Here is an 18,851-nt window from a genome sequence, read left to right as displayed (position 1 = left end):
TTCACCTCTCAGATGAGCGCTGGGAGCCCAGGGAGGGGATGACGGGAGCTCAGACCCCACATGCCTTGGGCTACTTCCAGGCTTTCTAACCCCCTCCAAGTGGAGCTTCAGATTCCTCAAACCCCCTTCCTTCCTCTGCCTCCAGTAACCACAGCAAACATTGCTGGGGTCTTGACGGCTTGCCAGGCTCTCACTAAGGGCTTCAACTGCCTCATGCCCCTGAAAGGGAGGGCATAAGACTGTCCTCGTGTATGGATGAGAAGCCTGGGGCTCAGAGCCCTGAAGTGATGCTGAGGACGACATGGGTGGCAGGGGTGGGTAGCGAGGTCTGACTTCAGAATACCCTCGGCCAAACCACACCATCTGCCCTTGGAAAGCAACCAACATGGCCTTGCCTAGAGCTGCGATTCCATCCCCCCTTTTATGGAGAGCTGGGAGAGCTAAGTGACACTGCGCAGAGGCAGGCATCCTAACAGGAAAAGTCTGGAACCAAGTTCCTGGTGTCCCATATCTCTCCCCAGAGCAGAAAGGCTTCTATGCTTGCAGGGTTCTGACAGGGACCCTGAACCCTCCCTAGGACCTTGGTCTGGCCTGAAGCTGCCACCAGTAGGGTGGTGGGGGCATGGGGGGTCAGTGGCAGCCCTGTTCCTGCCCCTCCCACTAGCCGGGGCCCCTGAGCACGCAGCTGCCAGTTTCTGCTGAGGCTGTTCTACCTAATTAGGGCCCCAGCGCCACTGCAGCCAGAATCACAAGGGATCCCGTCACTCCCCCTGGGGCACAGAGCCCCAGGCACCAGGACGCTACAGGGCCAGCCTGCCAGCTGGGCCACTCCCTGTTGCCTGGCCTGGACTTGGAGGGTCTCTCAAGGCTGACTGCTCCTCCGTGGTGCCCAGTGTAGCCATTTCACTGTTGCAACCCCAACCATGGCCCTATCCAGGCTCAGCGGGACCTTAAGCAGTGTCTGCAAAGTCACCCCAAGGGGCCCAGCCAGAAAGACAGGCACCAACTTCCCTCATTCACCCCCAAGAGTCCTAGTCACTAGGGCCAATAAGACAATGTCTTATGAGCATCTAACATGAGGGAGCTGCCGCTGATGATTCCTTATCACTGTCATCTTCATTCACTTCACTGCATCTCACCAATTTGAGGACCCAGGCTATTTTACATTTTAAACTCCTGAAATCAGGATGAACCTTACAATGGGTAGAGTGTCGGTTTCATGAACAGCACTTTTCTTGCCTAGTGGTATGTAAAACAATCATGTGTTTCACAAGGACAGACCATGTCTAGCATTAAATAAACAACAGTGTTCACAGCCCCCAGCTGGCACAGTCATGCTCCTGAACTCTGAGCGCAGCATCCCGGGCGTGAAGGGGGCTTACTGAAACGCTGCTGAGGCAACCAACCCATCATCTCACTTATGCGCCCTTATTTACAGCTTTAAGGCAAACATGTCCCCTCACTGCATCAATTCTCCGCACAAACATCTCCTGGGCAACACCCCTCCCAAGCCCCCCGCAGGTCCAGGGTTTCCCAGGATGCCTGAGAGAGGTGGAGGTGGCTCTCCTCCGGGACTCGGGAGCAGGCCTGGCTGGGCTGACTCGGCCCCACTGGTGGGCGGTCTGAGTTTCAGATGGAGAGCACAGAGCCCCTGAGGAGCTCCAGACTGTGGGCCCAGCTGGGGTCAGGCCACCAGGAAGTGGATTTGGCACAAGCTCCAAAAGGCCTACACACTCCAGAGGAGCCTGCAAGGGGGGACATTCTCCTGCCACCTGGAAAAATTCTACATGTGAGTCCTGGGAAGGCCCGCCCAAAACGCTCGGAACAATCTCACCAAACGGAGTAGGGAGGGTCAGTAGCTGCAGAGCAGCGTTTGGCCAGAAATTTCCAGAGGGTGTTCCAAGCATGCTCAGCTGAGCTCCACAGGCTGTAGGCCAGATGCTCGGCTCCAGTGGAGGCCGACCTCTGGGGCTCCTGGGGGGTCCTCTGCTGAGGGCAGGCAGGGACACAGTTCTGGCCACCTGACAATCATGACATCAAAATGCAGGCGCCCAGAAAGTTACCAGAATGGGGCTTCTTTCAGACCCACTGCCTCAAAGCCGCTGTTGGGGTGGAGAAACCTTAGGAGCTGCACAGAGAGATGTGAATCCTGCCCTCGACACCGACAGCGATGTGGCCATGGGCAAGTCCCTTTCCCTCTCTGGATCTCACAGGCCTTGATTTTCAGATGGAGATGATTCCAGACTTTAAGATACAGATCTTTCCAGAGACAGAGGGATACGTATCTGGGACAAGATGGCCAACTCATCAGAAAGATGAAAAAAAGCATAAACACACAGGAGCCTCAAAATACATGAAGCAAAATTTGACAAAACTAAGGGGAAAAAAAAAAGATATTAAAAATTGCAACAGATATTAAGACCTCTCAGGAATGTGATGTAGGAGTGTGTATGTGTTATTCATACAAGAGAGCATGCACTCATGTGAGTGTATGTGTGCAAAGTGGGTGTGAGAGGTGAGTGTGCCAGGGTGTGCACAGTCAGTGGGCGGGGGGCTGTGGGGGGAAAGGGTCTATCCTCTCATGCCCCCACAACTGGCCATCCTCCAGTTCAGGGTCTCCAGGCTCCCTCCCGTGCCCACCCTCCTCAGGACCTGCCCCGAAGCCAGGTCTCACCTCAAAGAAAGCCTGGTGCTTCCCTATCACCTGGTGAGCGACAGGTGAGTGAGGTCCAGGTTTTGCCTGCTAACCAGAAGGACTCCGGCCACTCCATGGCAGAAGTCACTAGAGCCAGAGCCCGCTTTCCTCACACAGTTTTGAAAAGCAAAGAAAGTGCAATTTCACAAGAGGAGGAGGGTGAGGGGCAAGAGAAGCAATCTTTCCCTTTGCAAGAGGGGGGCTCGGTGACTGCAGTCAGACCAGGCTGTGCCCAGGCCAGGGTGGAGGGCTGCCCTACTCTGGACTGGGGTGTGTGTGTGCCCAGGAGCCTCAGCTCTGGCACGAGACAGAAGCCTTGTCTCTAGTTCAGCACTGCCCCCACCATTGTCCCCTCCCCACCAAGACCCAGGGGACAGTGCACAGTGAGGCTGCCCAACTTCGTCTCTCCTTGCACTGGGGTCCTCGGCATCCAAGGTGCTGGGTGTGGAGGGCGGGTGATGCAGAGACGGCTCAAAACATTTCAGGCCCCCTCATCCGATGGCCCCAGGACATCGCCCAATTACACAAAGGAAAGAACAGCACACATCTGAGCAAGACGCTCCAGAAGGAAAAGGGTCTGGGGAGAGATCCTGCCATCAAAGGGTTCAGGATTAAAAGAGCTGGCACCTATGCCCATGCAAGGCCACCCTCTCGGGCCATCTAATTAATCCTTACAGGCCTGAAAGGCTCCTCCAGGCCTTCCATGTCTTGGACTGATGGCTGTCAACACAGGACCCCTGAGCCTCCTGACCCGGGGCTGCAGCGTCTGGGAGTCTGCAAGGCCGTGCCTGCCTCCCACCTGTCTCCGTCTCTCCCAGCGGCAGAACCCACACAAACCTCTTAATCCCCGTCTGTGAACCCTCGTCTGAAAGCCGGGTGAGGTTTACAGGTCTGGGAAGGCTTATAAAACACGGCTGCAGTATGCCAATGCTCCGACCCCTCCCCTGCTGGCCCCCTCAGGGAGCTGGTGCAAGAGTCCAAGGGCAGCCTCCCCTGTGGCTCTACCAGGGTGGGCCCCTGCCAGCCCCACACTCTCTCCCCATGGGTGCCACTCAAGCCTGGGCATGGGAAGAGGCCATTTGTTAGACCACCCACTCTCTCACGTCCCAGCTCTGCCATGTAATCCAAAACTCTCAGGGTCAGGAGCCCTGGTCTCCCCATTTGAGAAATGAGACTCATGTCACCTTTCCACAGAGCAGTGCACGCCACCCTCTGTGGTCAGAAGAGGAACAGGCAGTCTGCGGAGGAGGGCAGTGGCTGGCACAGAGTGGGCGCCATTAGATCAGCATCATCTGCTACAGCATCATCGTCGCCATCACCATCTCCTGAGACCTCACGATGTCTGCATCAGGACCAGGGGGTGGACAGAACCCCCTCAATGATCTTCCTTGGCACTGGCTCTGCCAACAATTGATACTAGTAAGTGGGCAGGACAAAGTGACCTTGGTGGGCTCTGACCTTTGAGTGGTCCTCTTTGGACCCTGGACTGCCTCTTCTCCCCACTTCACTCACACTCTGCAGGTAGAAACAGCTTCAAGAGGTGGCTGCTCCTGCCCAGGGCCCCGGCATGCCTGCCTGGTTCAGCTGAGCCAAATACCAACTGTGACCTTTGTGTCGTCCATTCAAGGTTGCTGGCACCTCTGGAAGGAAATCCAATCCAGCAATCAATTTCATTCAGGGTTCCAACCCAAATAGGTCGGGCAGCAAGTGGCTGGGGCAGCAAGTGGCTGGGGCAGCCAGTGAGCGGGCAGAGAGCTTCAGAGCTGCTGGACTCACAGGCCAAGCTAGAGCTCAACCTCGAGGATCTTCTCTCCCCACTGCCCAGTCCCACTCCTGCCAACAGGTGCAGAAAGATGAGAGCTTGACAGCTGCACAGGAGCCAAGGGGCTCAGCTTCTAGTCCAGCATCTGCTTCCATTTCACAGAGGGGAAAACTGAGACCCAGACAGGTGGAGGGTCTGAGTGAAGGCCACTGAGTTCTGGGGCCAGAATCTGGGGCTTCTGCCTTCCAGGGGTGCAGCTGGAGCAAGTAAAAAGCCCCACGAGCAAATGCAACATGTTCTCACGAAAACTCCTCTTATTCCAGGGAGAAGACCAACTCCCAGCTCCAAACAAACCCCACGGTGGAGACCATCTATGGAAGGTGTGACAGTGGTCAGTGAGCTGACAGAACACAGCTTCAAAGAGTCACAAATGTGACTTTCTCAAACCTAAGTCATATCATATAATTTGGCTGCCTAAAACCCTCAAAGGAAAAGAGAACTGAAAGAGTCAATGTGGAATTACCAGGAGACCCAGCAATTCCACTCTGGGTTATCTGCCCAAGAGAAAACAGATCCACACAAAAACCTGTACACAAATGTTCACAGTGGTAATTCACAACAGTCAAAAGGCAGAAACAGCCCAAATGTTCATCCACTGATAAACAAAATGTGCTTTATCCATGTAGTGGAATATTATTCAAGCATAAAAAGGGCTGAAGTACTGATTCATGCTACAATGTGAGTGAATCTTGAAAACATGTGAAGCGACAGAAGCCAAGCACAATTGACTCCATATGGTGTGGTTCCATTTCTACAAAATGTAGAATATATGCACCCACAGACAGGAGATTTGTGGCTGCCAGGGCCTGGGGGTGGGAGGTGACCAGAAGGGGTTTCTTTTGGGGGGTGACAGGAATGTTCTGGACTAGAGAGTGAAGACAGCTGCACAACCCTTTTAGTAAAGACACTAAAAGCCACTGAACTGTATACTTCAAAAGAGTGAGTCTTGCAGTGTTTGAATTAGATCTCAATGTAAAAACACAACAAAAACAAGAGTCAGCCCACAGTCCTGACTCCCAGCAAAACCCACTAGACCCTGCCGTCCTCTGAGATGAACCCCACCTCGCCCTCAGGCACTGCAGCTTCTTCAATGGAAAAAATAAACCCAGAAAAGTGGCCTTAGGCTGTGGTCTTGTTGGTCCTCCTGATATAATGCTGCCTGAAAACTGATGACCCATGAGGGTTTTCTGACCCTAACATGTTATCCTCCCCGGCACAGAACATCATGGCGTTTTGGGGCCACAGAATGACATACAAAATTTAAAACCTAGATTCCCATGAAACGGGGAAACACTGAATTTCCAGCCACAGGTTAACAAGTCTGGGGATCTAAGTGAGGATTACAGCTTACAACACTGTATCACATACTCAAATGCTGTTAGAGAACAGATCTTAAAACGGTTTCACCACAAAAAAGAAATGGCAACTATGGGGTGGCATAGAGATCATTTTGCAATAGATACATGTATCTAATCAATACTCTGCATATACCTTAAAACTATATCATGTTGTATGTCTTTTATAGCTTGATAAAGCTGGAGGAAAAAGGAAAAAAAATTAACTTAATAAATACCACAGGCCAGATTCCACGTGTGGCAGGCAAACTACCCGTGACCCCTGAGGACCAGCCAGGGAAACGACCACAGGTCACATGGTGAGTACAAGCTCCTTACACCATCACCCTCGTGGGACTCCCTCTGGGGCCGAGTGGCAAATGGAAGCCAAGATCCTCAATGTTCTTCCCAGAGGGCAGAAGCACTATCCCTCTCCACAGTCCCTGCAGCGACACGGGCCTGGGACAGAAGATGGACCTGAAATCCAGATGTGGGCTCTTCCTCAGCCAAGAAAATGTGCCAACAAGGCCAGAACCTTCAATCGCTCAGAAGACAGTCACAGCAGAGTTAACCTTCCAGGGGTCAGATCCAGAGAAATCTAAGCAGAGAAGGGGCCAAAAAGCTCTGGGCAAGCTACCCCTCCAGCCCTGCCCCAGCCCTTTCCCTGTCTCCAGGGAGGCTGAGTTTTGAAGACCTTTGGCCATCCCAGTTGTCTCCAATCACCTCCAGGGTTAAGACGAGGCGCATCTGGAAAGTTTACTCAACTGAGCAGATGGCTCCCAACTCGCCAAGAAAAGCAGAGACCTCCCCTCAGAGGAGGTGGTCAGAGCTTGGGAAAGGCCTGAAGCCCAGTCACTTCACAGCAGCTGCCAGAGACAGGGTGCCAGTGTCAGCCCAGCTGGCAGCCTCTCCTGGCACCTTCCGGGAGGCTCCCCAACCAATCGCCTTGTCCAGGTGCCCCTCAAGCCTGGACCTGGGAGGAGGGGCCGCCAGGCCCTCCCTGAAGAGCAAGGAGCCGAGTGGGCGCAGAGAGCAGGGAACACGGGAAACAGATGTGCGCGCGGTCCTGACAGGCGAGTGATGACAGACGCTCTCTGCAGGCCTCAGATGTCAGCGCAGAGAAAAGAAAGGCAGCCCAGCGGCAACACCTGTTCCAGGCTGGGAGGCCGGGCTCAAGGGGCTGGGCGGGCGTCCCCTCGGAGAAGGCCAGGGTGCGGTTAGGTAAACAGCTGCACGCTCCATTGCCCAGAACGCTCCCTGGACAGAGGGAAGAGGCAAGGGCGGCCTGGCCACCAACTGGCTCACAAGGAAAGCACTCGATCACGCGGCAAACCCATCCTTGATGGGAGTAGGCTTCTCCTGGCAGCAGGAGGAGGTCCCAGCTGGAATCTGAACACCTGGGTGATGCTGGGGGCAGCAAAGACCCACCATTTCTCAGTGGGTGGGAAAATGTGTGGGGGCGGGGGAGGGGGGCGCCTGGCAGCAGAGCCAGCTGGTGGGGGCTTCTCAGCACCTCTGCCCCAGGCAAGCTGGCTCCTACCTCTCAGCTGCTCTGCTGGCTCAAGTTGGGGGGTGGGGCACGGGGAGGGGCACACACAGGAACTATTAAGACCTCCCAACCCAGGGCACTGCCACCCCTATGGCTGGAGCCCCAGAGGGGACAGAAGTCAAGAGCGCAGACTCCAAAGCCAGGCTCCTAGCCCAGTGCTGACCTCAATGTCATTAGCTGAGTGACCTTGGGCAAACTCCTTGACCTCTATGGACTGGCTTTTCCCTCTATGACATGAGGATAACGGTACCTCCCTAAATGGGGGTGCTTTGAGGACCCAGTGAGTGTGAGTACAGGAAAGCCTGGCACAGGCTGGAACTCGGGAAGCATTCTAGACCCTTGTGGTTATTATAGCCTGGCCAGCCGTGCCTCCTAGCTCTCAAGAGGGACAATCATTCCCTGCCCCAACAGAAAAGTGGGGGCAGAGTCTGGGACACCAGAGCCCGTGGGTGCCAGTGAGAGACCAACCCTGAGCTAGAAGCAGCTCAGGGACGAGAAGGGAATGAATGGGACCCATATCTCTGCTGCCCGCGAGCAGATGTCACATCATAAACTTTTCAGAGGAAAGAGCATCTCCATTTCTCAGGGGCAGCAACTGAGGCTCAGAGAGGGCAAGAGCCTTACCCTAGGTCACACAGCCAGCTCCCAGGAGAATGAAGACTGAAGCCAGATCTGTCTTAAGGCCAAGCCAGGGTCTTTCCAGGGTCCCAGTGCTGAGGCTGCTCCTCAGACAAGCACCCTCAAAAAGGTAGGCTGCGGCCTCCCCAGCCCACCCCCAACACAGCCCTATCCAAGCAGCCAGCTCAGAGACAGTGGCTACCGAGCACGGGGCTCTGTAGAGCGAGGGGACCAGCTGGTGAGAAAAGCCACGATCTAAACAGAGGGTACCAGGGACACCCTTCCTTTCTTCCTTCCATGTTTTCTTTCTAGTTGATTTAGTCATGAGTAAATACTTAACAGGAAACAACTGAGGCATCATAGCAAGTGGTATAGACCAGGTTCTGGAACACACTGTCCCAGCTAAGTGGCTTCCCTGCGGCCACCTTCCAATGCCCCAGCCACTTGCCCCACCCCAGATTCTCAAACTGCCCCCAAGAGAGACACGGAATAGGGATGCAAGCACCAGAGTCTCCAGAGCTGGAATCAGGAAAGGCGCGTGGGGGCCCCCACACTGCCCCTGGGCTTGCCTGCAGCTCCTGGGACCCTGAGTGCCCACCCCGTGCCCACCCTGGCACTCAGCAGCCTCGCCTGCTGTGCCCACAGCTCTGCAGGAAGCTGTCCTCTGCTGACACTACCAGAGCCCAGGGTCTGGAACAGCGGCTGGCGCAGAGGTGGCGCTCCATAATATCTGCTGCGCGAATGCGGGGACAGGAGGCTGTGTTTCCCACAGTCTGCTGACCATCAGTCAGGCTCTCCTGGGGGCAGAGTGGTGGCTTCTCTTTCCCTCTGTCTGGAAGAGCCTAAGCCCCACACTGCTGCCCCACGTCATGCAGGCCGGGTGGCCTCCCCTGCCACCTGGGATGCTGCCACAGTCCAGCCCTAGGCGGAGCGCTCCCCAGCCCATTCTGAACCTGCTTTCACTTTTTATTGCCCCTCTGCATCTTCAACTCTAAACTCTTTCTTCTTTTCCTGATTTCAAGGCTTCTAGTTCACTCCAACCTTATTTACCTTTCTCCTGAATCCTCCCCACCAACAAATCCCACCCATCTTCCAAGGCTCTTCCTCACCAGAGAGTTGGATGGAGCAGGACACTGGGGCAGAAAGACCTAGGTTCAAGACCCAACTCGGCCACCTACCAGCTGTGTGATAGTCACCGAGGCCCTCTGACTTCTCTGAGTCTCCATTTACTTATCTCTAAAAAGGGAATAATAAGGTCTCATACAGACATGGCAAAGAGCAAATGAGATAAGTTGCTTTAGAAATGGTGCAAAAGTCAGTGTGATGTTTCAGCCTTCCCATACTCACACTGGCCCCTTCTGGGCAGACTGCAGCTAGAGTCTTCATCCACACCTGGCCACCCTCCGTGCCCCATGTCCCAGATGGACTGGGAACTGCAGCTTCTTTCCCTTCCTTAAGGTCTATTAGCTAAGGCCCCCAGCTGGCATTTCAGCAACTCCTAACAGGTGAGCAAACCAACATGGGAAAACTCATCGCGGTTTGATGGTCTGCAGAAAACAGTCTGAGAGGCCTCATGGGGAGAGCTCTGATGACCCCATGGCCCCCATTGCCAAGATGAAAATCTGTACCCAACCTGCAGAAGCCACCTGCATCCTGGAAGAATCTGTCCCAACACACCAGAAGAACATGAGGGGTCCCACTCTATGCCATGCACTTGATTTTGCAGAGGCAATCAAATGCCCTGATTTATTTAATTCTCACTATGGCTCCATGAGGCACATAATGCTTATTTCCACTCCTCAGCTTAAAGACATGTACTCAGGGAGGACGAGAGGCGTCCTCTCCGGCACTCAGTTAATGAGAGAAGGGGCAGGACTGGAACCCAATCCTGCCCTGCTCCAAAGATGGGCTGGGCTCTTCTCGGTCCAACCCTTCCAGGAACTGCAGGTCAGATTCCCAGCAGCAAACCCTGGGTGGGGCTGCCCTACACCACCAGGAGAGGTCAGCATCTACAGTGGTGGTGAGAAGCCATCCCCAAACGTTCTAAAGACAGAAGCCCCCAAACCAGACCAAAGCTCCCAAAGAAAGCACTAAGCCCAAAGAGGATGCTGACATTGAAAGAACCTTGGGCAGAGCACAAAGGCATCAGGGCCAGGCACCTACTTTATATAGACTCAGCCACCACTTGTGAACACGCAACCCAGGAGCCCACACACGGGCACACACATGGACGTGTGGCAGGCAGACTCAGGAAGCTTTCAAGCAGATGGACATCCACCCCTGGACGAGCGAAGGCACCCTTCCCTGTTCACGTGTCCTCCGCCAGCCCCTTGCCAGTGGCCACCACTCCAGGCATCGGATTAGACAAGCTAGCACCACTGGCTTCAGTGGAAACTAGGATTCCTGGCCCCGGTAGCCATGACGGTGATCATAACTCACAGATGTCTGCTTCCCCAGACCCACCGGGGGCAGTTCCTGCTTTGGCCTCTGCAAAGCCGGATCCAAAATTAACTGAACCCCGTCTGGCTCCTCCCGGGCAGGCAGCGTGAAGGCAGGCGCCTTATAAACAGGGTGCACGCCAGGCTTCCCACCCTCCCCCGGCACAGCTGACTTGCAGAGAAGAAAGACTCTCTTCCCACCGGGAGAAAGGCCTGTCTAGGACGCTGTCTCCCGGGCCCCAGACCTCCATGTCTGGAAATCTGTCTTCATCGGCTGTTAAGCAACCAGAGAACCTCAAAGGAAAAGTGTGAACTTGGGTGGAAAATTCTGGAAAAGCTAAGCCTAGTGGGAACGAGAGAGAGGAACTTCTGATGTGTTTCAAACCGGGTAAGTACGAGACCTCTCAGTGACCCGCGTGGCTGGACTAATTATCAATGTTATCAGGCGGATGACAGACGTGCCCCGAACTTCCTCTGTTTGATAGATTCCGCTGCACACACACTCACGTTCAGGCCCATGCCTGCTGCTTTCAGCAGTGCCCTATTCTTCCACAGGACCACTCGGCCCCCCAGCAACTCTGGCCTGCCCCAGGCCTCCGAGCTCAGCCAGGCACAGCAGGGTGACCCGAGAGGGCCCCTCCTGCTGGAACACAGCACATAGAATCAGTGCAAACTGCTCCCCAGCAGAATAGAAAACAACATTGCTTCTTTCCCTACTGGGGTTTCAGAGGATGACTGAGGACGGCTGCTTACCTTCCTCGCAGCTGCCACCGGGGAGCTCCAGCCCACGGGTGCCTGGCGAGGGAGCCCCTGGCCAGCGCACACCAGGGTCCCGCACTCTGTGCAGGCGCCGATGACCAGCTGCCGCCCGTCATCCACTAGCAGGCTGTGGCTCGCTCGCAGAGTGTAGAGAAACAAGGGCAGCCGGGCCACACGCACGGCCTTCAGCCCGAGACAACGCTTCTTCTCCTGCTGGCAGAAGAAGCACACAAATGTCTCCACGCGGTACTGCCGAGACCAGGGGCTCACGGCGTGGTGGGCACCGCGGGCCTCGTGCCGCAGCCACTGGCCCAGCAGGTCGTGGTAGCAGAGCACACAGGTGGCCACCAGGCCGGTGGCGTCGGCAGGCCTGGCGCGCGGGGCAGGCGGATAGACGGTGAGGAAGGGAAAGAAGGGCTCCTTCTCACCCAAGCGGCTGGATGGGTTCACGTTGAGCTGGAACTCCTTCCCGGGGCCCAGCTCAGCCCCACAGATATAACAGACCGATGCCGGGCTGCCCCGGGCTGACAAGGGTGGCTCGGAGAGAGTAGGGTCGGAGGCAGAGAAGGCCTGGTGGTACCTGCCCAGGAAGCCCTGCACTGAGGTGATGAGCTCCTCGTTCTGGCAGGCCCGGTACAGGGCCCAGACGTCCTCCAGGACGCTGAAGCACTTGGGGCAGCTGCGGACCTCACAGCGCTTGTTGGGGCCCTGGGCATTGGGCGGGCAGGGCAGGAGGCTGAGGAAGGGGAAATGCATGGAGGCCCTGGCGTTGCCGTTGAGGCTCCTGGAGGCCACGGCCCGGGCGTCCTGGGTGCAGTCCTCCCCGCAGAGGTAGCAGGCCTCCGGCAGGGACCCGGTGGGGGGGCCTTCTTCCCTCAGGAGCCGCCTGCCCTTGAAGGCCATGCCGGGAGCGTGGCTGTTCAGGGGCACCACGTAGAGCCGCTGCAGGACGGGCACACTGGCCAGTTCAAAGCTTTGCCACTGCTGCATGAGGGATGAGAAGCAGCAGGGGCACACCAGGGTGCTACCCCCCTCGCTGATGGGCTGTGCCCCCGGGGGCGGGCTGTGCAGCCACAGGAAGGGGAAGAAGGGGGCCTGGGCCAGCTTCTCCTGCTTCTGCACGTGGATCTGGTGCTGCGAGGCCGGGGACAGCGCTGACCCGCAGATGTAGCAGCAAAGGCCCTCTGGTGGTGCTGCCCGGCTCTCCAGGGGAACCCGGGGCGCACGGCCACTACCATTTTCCTTGTCTTTGGGGCCTCGGGGGCCTGGGAGAGGCTGCTCCTTGCGGTCCTCCTCCTCGCTGGTAATGTTGATGTCACTGTCCTCAGACATGCAGTAGCCCCCACGGCTCTCCCCCAGTGGCCTGCTCTCGGGAGTCTTGGCGACCCTGCCCAAAGAAGCTCCTTTCGTTCCCTCTGCAGGAGCCACCTGCACTGAAGGCCCTTGCCAAGGATCCTGCACGCCTCTCAGGACGCTGGCCCGGGCCTCTGGGACCCAGTGCCTCCCGGGGCCCTTTCGCCGGCGCCGGATGCCAGCCTTGGGCTCCCCATCCACGCGGAGCTTCGAGGGGGCTCCCTCCTCTTCCACATCCCCAGACGCTAGGGTCTCTGCACCCTGTCCCGGAGAGGGTCCCAGCGCCGGCCTCCACTCCAGGCAGCGGCCACCGCGAGGCCCGGGCCCCGGGGCGGAGCGCGCAGCTGGCGCCCCATCCTGGTGGGGACTGGGGGCGTCGCGCGCCGCCGGGTCGGGCTCAGAGAGGGGGTCGGTGTCAGATAGCTCCGACAGCTCCGAGTCTCGAGGCTCCTCGGCAGCCGCGCGGGGCCCGGGTCCGCCGCCTTCTTCTTCGTCGTCCGCGCCGCCCAGCGCGTAGGCGACGTTCCACTCGCGGGGGGCCGCGGCGCCCCCGCGGCGCCCGCCCGCGCCCGCGTCGCACTGGTGGGGACGCTTGAGCCAGTACATGCGCTTGTCCACGGGCGTGCGGGCGCGCTCGAAGGCGGCCCACTGCTCGCCCAGGAAGCAGCGGCAAACGGCGCACACCAGCACGCAGCCGTCGGCCGGGGACAGCTCGCGCGCACCGGGCGCGGGCTCCTGCTGCTGCAGGAACGGGAAGAAGGGCTGCGCCGGGGCCCCCGCGCCCGCCGCCGCCACCGGCTGCTTCACCTGCAGCTTCAGCTCCTTGCCGCGCCCGATGCCGCCGCCGCAGATGAAGCAGGAGAGCGGCGCACCGCCGCCGCCCGCCGTCCGCTCGCCCACGGCTGCCATAAGCCGCTGCTTGCGGGAGACCGGCGCCGGCCGCCCGCTCATGGCCGCGCCGCGCCGCCCGTCCCGGCCCCCGCGCGCCCGGGGCGGCCCTCACCGCCCGCCGCCGCGCCCAACTTGGAGCATGTGTGCGCGCCGCAAAGTTTGGCGGCGGGCACGGGCACTGCTCCGCTCACAGAGGCGCCCCCCCCACCGGCCAGCCGAGCCCCCGGCGGCGCCGCGGCGAGCGCGCCCGGAACGCAGCAGCGGCGGCGGCGGGCTCCGGGCGGCTGGAGCGGCAGCCGCATGTGCGAGCTCCGGCGCCTGCCAAAGCGTTGGGTCATTTAATTGGGGAGGAGGGAGGCGGGGCGGCGGGCGGTGCGCAGGGAGGTGGGGAGGAGGAGGGGAGGAGGAGGGCGGGGGGAGTAGGGGAGGAGGAGGGCGGGAGCGCGACGGGCGGGGGAATCCCTCCCTCTCGCTCCCTCCCCTCTGCCCGCCCTCCTCCCCTCCTCCTCCTCCCTCCCCCCTCCCCCCCCCTCCGCGTCCCAAACTGCGCACAATAGCTTGCCGGCTCCTCTATCTATTTTGTGTCCAGCCGGGAGCCGCGCTCGATGATTCATTGCCCCAATTAGGGGCTCTCTCCAGCATGCCTGGCTCGAGCCGTCTGAAGGGTCTCCTCGGGGACCCGCAGAAACCCATCAGCCGCTAGAGCTGGTCTTTAAGTAAAGGTCAAGCAGGACACAGCCGGAGCCAGGTAAGGACAAGACCTGCGTCCCAGGAGACGGAGGAACCCACCAAGGGAGGGCTGCTCCCTCAGCCACGAAGCTGTAGAGTAAGCTAGTGGGCCCCTGTCCCCCTCCCCATTCTAAAGGGCCCTTTACAGCCTTGAGGAGCCCCGGGTTGGGGGCACCTTTCAGGGCCCAGGGATCTAATCCTGGTGACAGAGGTAAGAGGAGCTGTCCCCTGTCTCCTGGGACATATTAGAGAATGCAGCATGCTGGGGACAGACTCCTTAGCTTGCCACACCCCAGCCGACCGCTGGGCAGGGGTAGAAAGGGTCCTGTGTGTAAGGGCTGTGTGTTCCAGGGCACATGACTCAACAACTCTGGGCCCGTTTTTCCTCTTGTTAGGCAGAAGCTCTGGCAGGGGGTTAACTGTTTCCATGTATTTACTGTAGCTATGTATAGATACATGTATTTATTAAACACAGAGAGAGACCTTAGTACCTGCCAGGGGCAGAATCTAAGTACTTTATACACATCCGCTCAGTCGCTCCTCCCAATAATTCTGCATTAACTGTCATGATCAGCCCACTTTACAGATGAGAAAGAGGAGGCACTGAGCCCTAAGGTACACTTCATGAATGGCGGAGCTGGCATTCAGACCTGGGCAGTCAGTTCCGGGACCCTGTTCTAACTCCCGGGCTGCACAGTCACTCGGCAAACATCTGGGTGCCGTCATCCAGTTGCTGATGGAGACTGTCCACAGCAGGGGACACAGCCAAGACCGCTCCATCCTCCCTGCTGCTCTGGCACTGGTAGGGAGGCCTTGGGCAAATCCAGGGCTCTCTGGGTTCACATTTCATCTGCAAAATGCCCATCCCTTCCAGCTTCAAAAATCTGAGTCTCTGATTTCTGAGCAGTTAACAGCTGTCCCAACCCGCCAGCTGGAGCCCAGAGTCAGCCTGGGGACAAAGGTGCCAGGTTGGCCCCTCTGCCCTCTGGGACACTGACATGTAAATAAAACTAGGCTTCCTCTTGGCATGGAGGAAGGCCATGCATTATAAATAAAGGGAACAAGAGAAAGGGCCACCTCTTTGGAATCCCTGGTGGATATTCCAGGGCTCACAGTTCAGGGGTCAACAGGAAGCTCATCATCATCACCATGGCCAGAAGTGTGGGACTGTGGGTTCTCACCCAGGCCAGAAAAAAGCTGTGTCAGCAGAACTGTCCTGAAGGAATGCCAGGGGCAGGGCCAAGGGGCTTCCCTGCTTCTGGCATCTTTAATACCTGCTGAGAAGAGGGAGCCTGATGAGGAAAACGTTAAAGGGTGAGGTCTGCATAACTGTGTCCCAGCATAACTCTCAAGCCCCACGCAGACCAAGAGCTTGCTGGTAACACAGTCCCTGGCTCAGGAAAGAGAGGTCCGCTGGGGGTTACATATGGGTCCCCTAAGGCTTGGCTCATGCTGTTCCTTGTTTCAAACACTTCTCCAGGCTCTCTTTGTGAAGCCAGCTCGTCTCATCTTTATGGTCCTGGTCTTCCCCCAGAGGACTTCCTCCTTCTCCAACTGAAGTAGCTTGCCCTGTCATTTTCAGTCTCAGCTCACTGGCATAGGAATTTGCCAATGATTTTATTTATTTTTCTGTTGTCTGTTCTCTGACTGATTCCCCCCAGGAGCCCACGTGCTCCCTCCTGTGGGAAACAGGTCTATGTTGCTCACTGTGTAGATCCAAAGCCTGGCTCACTGCCGGGCCTCACCCTCCTGGGTCCCAATCCTGCCCCATCGCTCTCGAGCTGTGTGAGCCTTGGGCAAACCCCTTAGCTTCCTAAGCCTCAGTTTTCTGCCTTGTGCAATGGGGTCATGACCCTCGACAGACAGGGGCCTGGCACATTGTAGGTGACCGTGTGGGTATCCTTCCTGGTCCTGTCCAGTGGTTGAGGACGTTCTGCTACTGCCTGTCTGCACTCCCAGGTGAGCGGGACACTGTAGTGAAGTCACACACACAGTCTGAGGGAGAAGCGCCACAGAGGTTGACAGGAGGAAGAGGGAGATGGTTTTCTTGGCTAAGCTAGTCATCCAGAGAGCATCCTGAGTGTGTGCAACATGTGTGAAAGTGTGTGTATGCAAATGTTGGAGTGTGCATGTGTGTGTGTGTGCATCTGTATGTACACATGTGCCTGCATTCATGTGTGTGCATGTGTCAGTGTGTACATGTGAGTGCATCCCTACGTGTATGTATGCATGTATTCGCGCATGTACATATGTGTTTGCACACAGGGGGCCAGGAGTGGAGGGAAGAGCCATCCACTGGATGTTTCTACTTCCTTCTGTGAGCCAGTGGCTCAGGAAGGTCCCCGGGCACACATCTTGGGAGCCAGGGGACAGGTGAGAGCGGAGCAGAGCAGGAGGAAGCAGGCGACAATGGTTGGTCATGTGTGGGCAGGTGACTGGGGTGCGCACGCTGGTACCGCTCGACATACCAGGTGGACATCACAGCTCTGCTGTTTACTAGCTGTGCGAGCCTTGTCCTGCTAGTTAACCTCTCTGAGTCTCGGGCTCCTCATCTGTAAAACAAGGGTACACAAAGCAACTCCCCCCACAGGGCTGTGAGGAAGGTGAAGTGAGACCGTCCAGGCGGAGCACTCTCTCTGGATGCAGATATCACAGGAGCACTTGTGCACGTGGGTTGAGTAACACAGGTCCCTGGCCCACACGTGCCAAATTTCTGCAACAAGCTAGTGAGGTAGATTCTGTTATATCCTCAGTTTCCAGGTGAGGAGACAGAGAAGAGAAGTAAAGGCCAGAGGTCACGCAGTAGGTGGAGCTAGGGCCAGAGCCCAGGAGGTGTGTCTCTGTCACTCCCTGGCTCTGCTGGCCATTAGCTTTGCCCTGAGCCCTGCGATGCCAGCTTGTTCTCACATATGTCCCCAGTTTCACACCTAAGGAGACTCAGACACAAAACAGCCTGAGTCTGTGCCAGCGATGAGGCGAAGTCTCAAGGTTCATTCATAATAATTTCATGTTGGAGCCACGGCCGCCAGGTCCCAGCAGAGTTGGCTCCTTGCTTTCCTCTGAGCCCCCCCAGCCCTCCCTACAGCTGGGGAGAGGGGGCCAGGCACTCGCAGACCACATGAACCACCACCCAGTGCTCTCCATCTTCATTCTTGGGACTCCCAAGCATGATGGGATTGAAAAGCACCAACAGATGCTCACAGGCACCCCAGTGTTAGGGACAGGGAGAACGCCCACCTTGGGTCTGCAGGAGACCAGAAGGCCATCAGCGTGGAACATCTGGGCACATCGCAAATTTGCAGCTTCCTGTAGGGTTGCCTTGGCCCAGAAACCACAGGAATCTGCCCTCGCACTGCGGGGGAGAGCAAGTTTCCAGGCTCCAAGCACTTATCACACGTCTTATTGTGTGTCTGTCTCTGGGTGGCTTCCCTCGCAAGGTCCCGCAGCATCACGAGGCGGGGGACTCGGTTGGGGCCCAATCCATGCTTAAACATGGGATGCCAGACTCTATCCAAAACCTCGCAGTGCCTTCCAAGTTCCAGAATTGCCTGGCTGCCTCTACCGGCTTCCAGTCTTTCATTCTTTCAAGTGCCAGCAATCCAGACCAAATCCTTCCCTGTGGCCCCAGCTCCCCCCAACCCTGCAACCCGCCTGCCCTCCTCATGGCGCCCTTGCCTGCTTCCTCCTCTCTCTATGTACGGGGCCTCAGGCACCCCTCCCAGAACCCCTTCCCTTTCGGAGGCTGGCCCACCATTCCTCTTTTAGAATACGTGTGCTGTGTGTTTGGCCTCTGGCTCACTGGGGACCAGAAAAACAAAATTTATCATCTGACTGTCCTATTTTTTTTTTCTTTTCCTTTCCATTTGTTTCCCCCTAAGAATGAAGTAAGTATTTTTAAGCTGTGCTCAGAAAGAGTTTCAAATATGGCAGGCCACAGGCAAAAGCATATCCTCCTCTCAGAGGGAAGGAATGCAACCGTTAACAATAAAAAAAAAAAAAAAAAAAATCCCTGGGATTTATGAAGGCCGTCTTATGAGCCATCTCACATCCGTTAGCTCATATGACACAGCAATCCAGGGGGTGAAGAAGGATTCACCAGCTCCACCTGAAAGATGGAGAGACTGAGGTTCTAGGGGATAGCTCCTGGGCCTGGGGTAAGCTCCCAGCTGCTGGGGCTGGTGAAATTTCCTAGTGTTTGTGTGTGTAAACTGGGCTGATCTGTTCAATGTAAACATTAAAAATATATAGCGTGTTTGGTGGCCCAAGCTTAGCATCCCTTCTGTTTTCAAATATAGGGGCATCAGAGGGTGGAAGTGGGAGGACCACTTTCCATCTCTGCGGCCTAAGAAAAGTGCTCCAGAGAAGTACTTTGTAAGCTGCTTGCATTACACAATTAAGGGCAAGAGCATGGGGTAAAGAATCTAAGAGCAGAATCAGGTGCCCCTGAAGTCTTGCCTTGCTCCCATGAACCTGAAAAAAAAGCACAGACACAAACAACCCAGGCCCCACCTCTGGTGATACTATTCCTCCAACCTCCTCCTCCATCGCAAAACCTGAGGTTATTGCCGTGAACTTCAGGGCCTCATAAAGCTCCTTTGATAAATGATCACCAGGTGGATCTGCACCGGGGATGCTGGGACAAACGCCACAAGAATCCTGAGTG

At 56.9% G+C, this 18,851-nt stretch overlaps 1 protein-coding gene across 3 annotated transcripts in view; it reads right to left on the bottom strand.

The window, feature by feature from the left end:
• The window catches only part of GSE1 (Gse1 coiled-coil protein), a 392,727-nt gene extending 379,990 nt beyond the window's left edge, over positions 1-12,737 (bottom strand). Inside the window, exon 1 of one of the 3 annotated variants that reach the window (XM_061138322.1) lies at positions 11,210-12,737. In XM_061138322.1, coding sequence (XP_060994305.1) covers positions 11,210-12,547 — 1,338 coding nt within the window. In that variant the 5' untranslated portion in view covers positions 12,548-12,737. The remainder of the gene's footprint in view (positions 1-11,209) is intronic. The other 2 variants (XM_061138321.1, XM_061138320.1) reach the window with 2 other exon arrangements.
• Between the last annotated feature and the right edge of the window lie 6,114 nt (positions 12,738-18,851).

Source organism: Dama dama, chromosome 4 (assembly GCF_033118175.1).
Source record: "Dama dama isolate Ldn47 chromosome 4, ASM3311817v1, whole genome shotgun sequence".
Lineage (NCBI taxonomy): Eukaryota > Metazoa > Chordata > Mammalia > Artiodactyla > Cervidae > Dama > Dama dama.
This window is presented reverse-complemented; position numbering and strand designations above follow the sequence as displayed.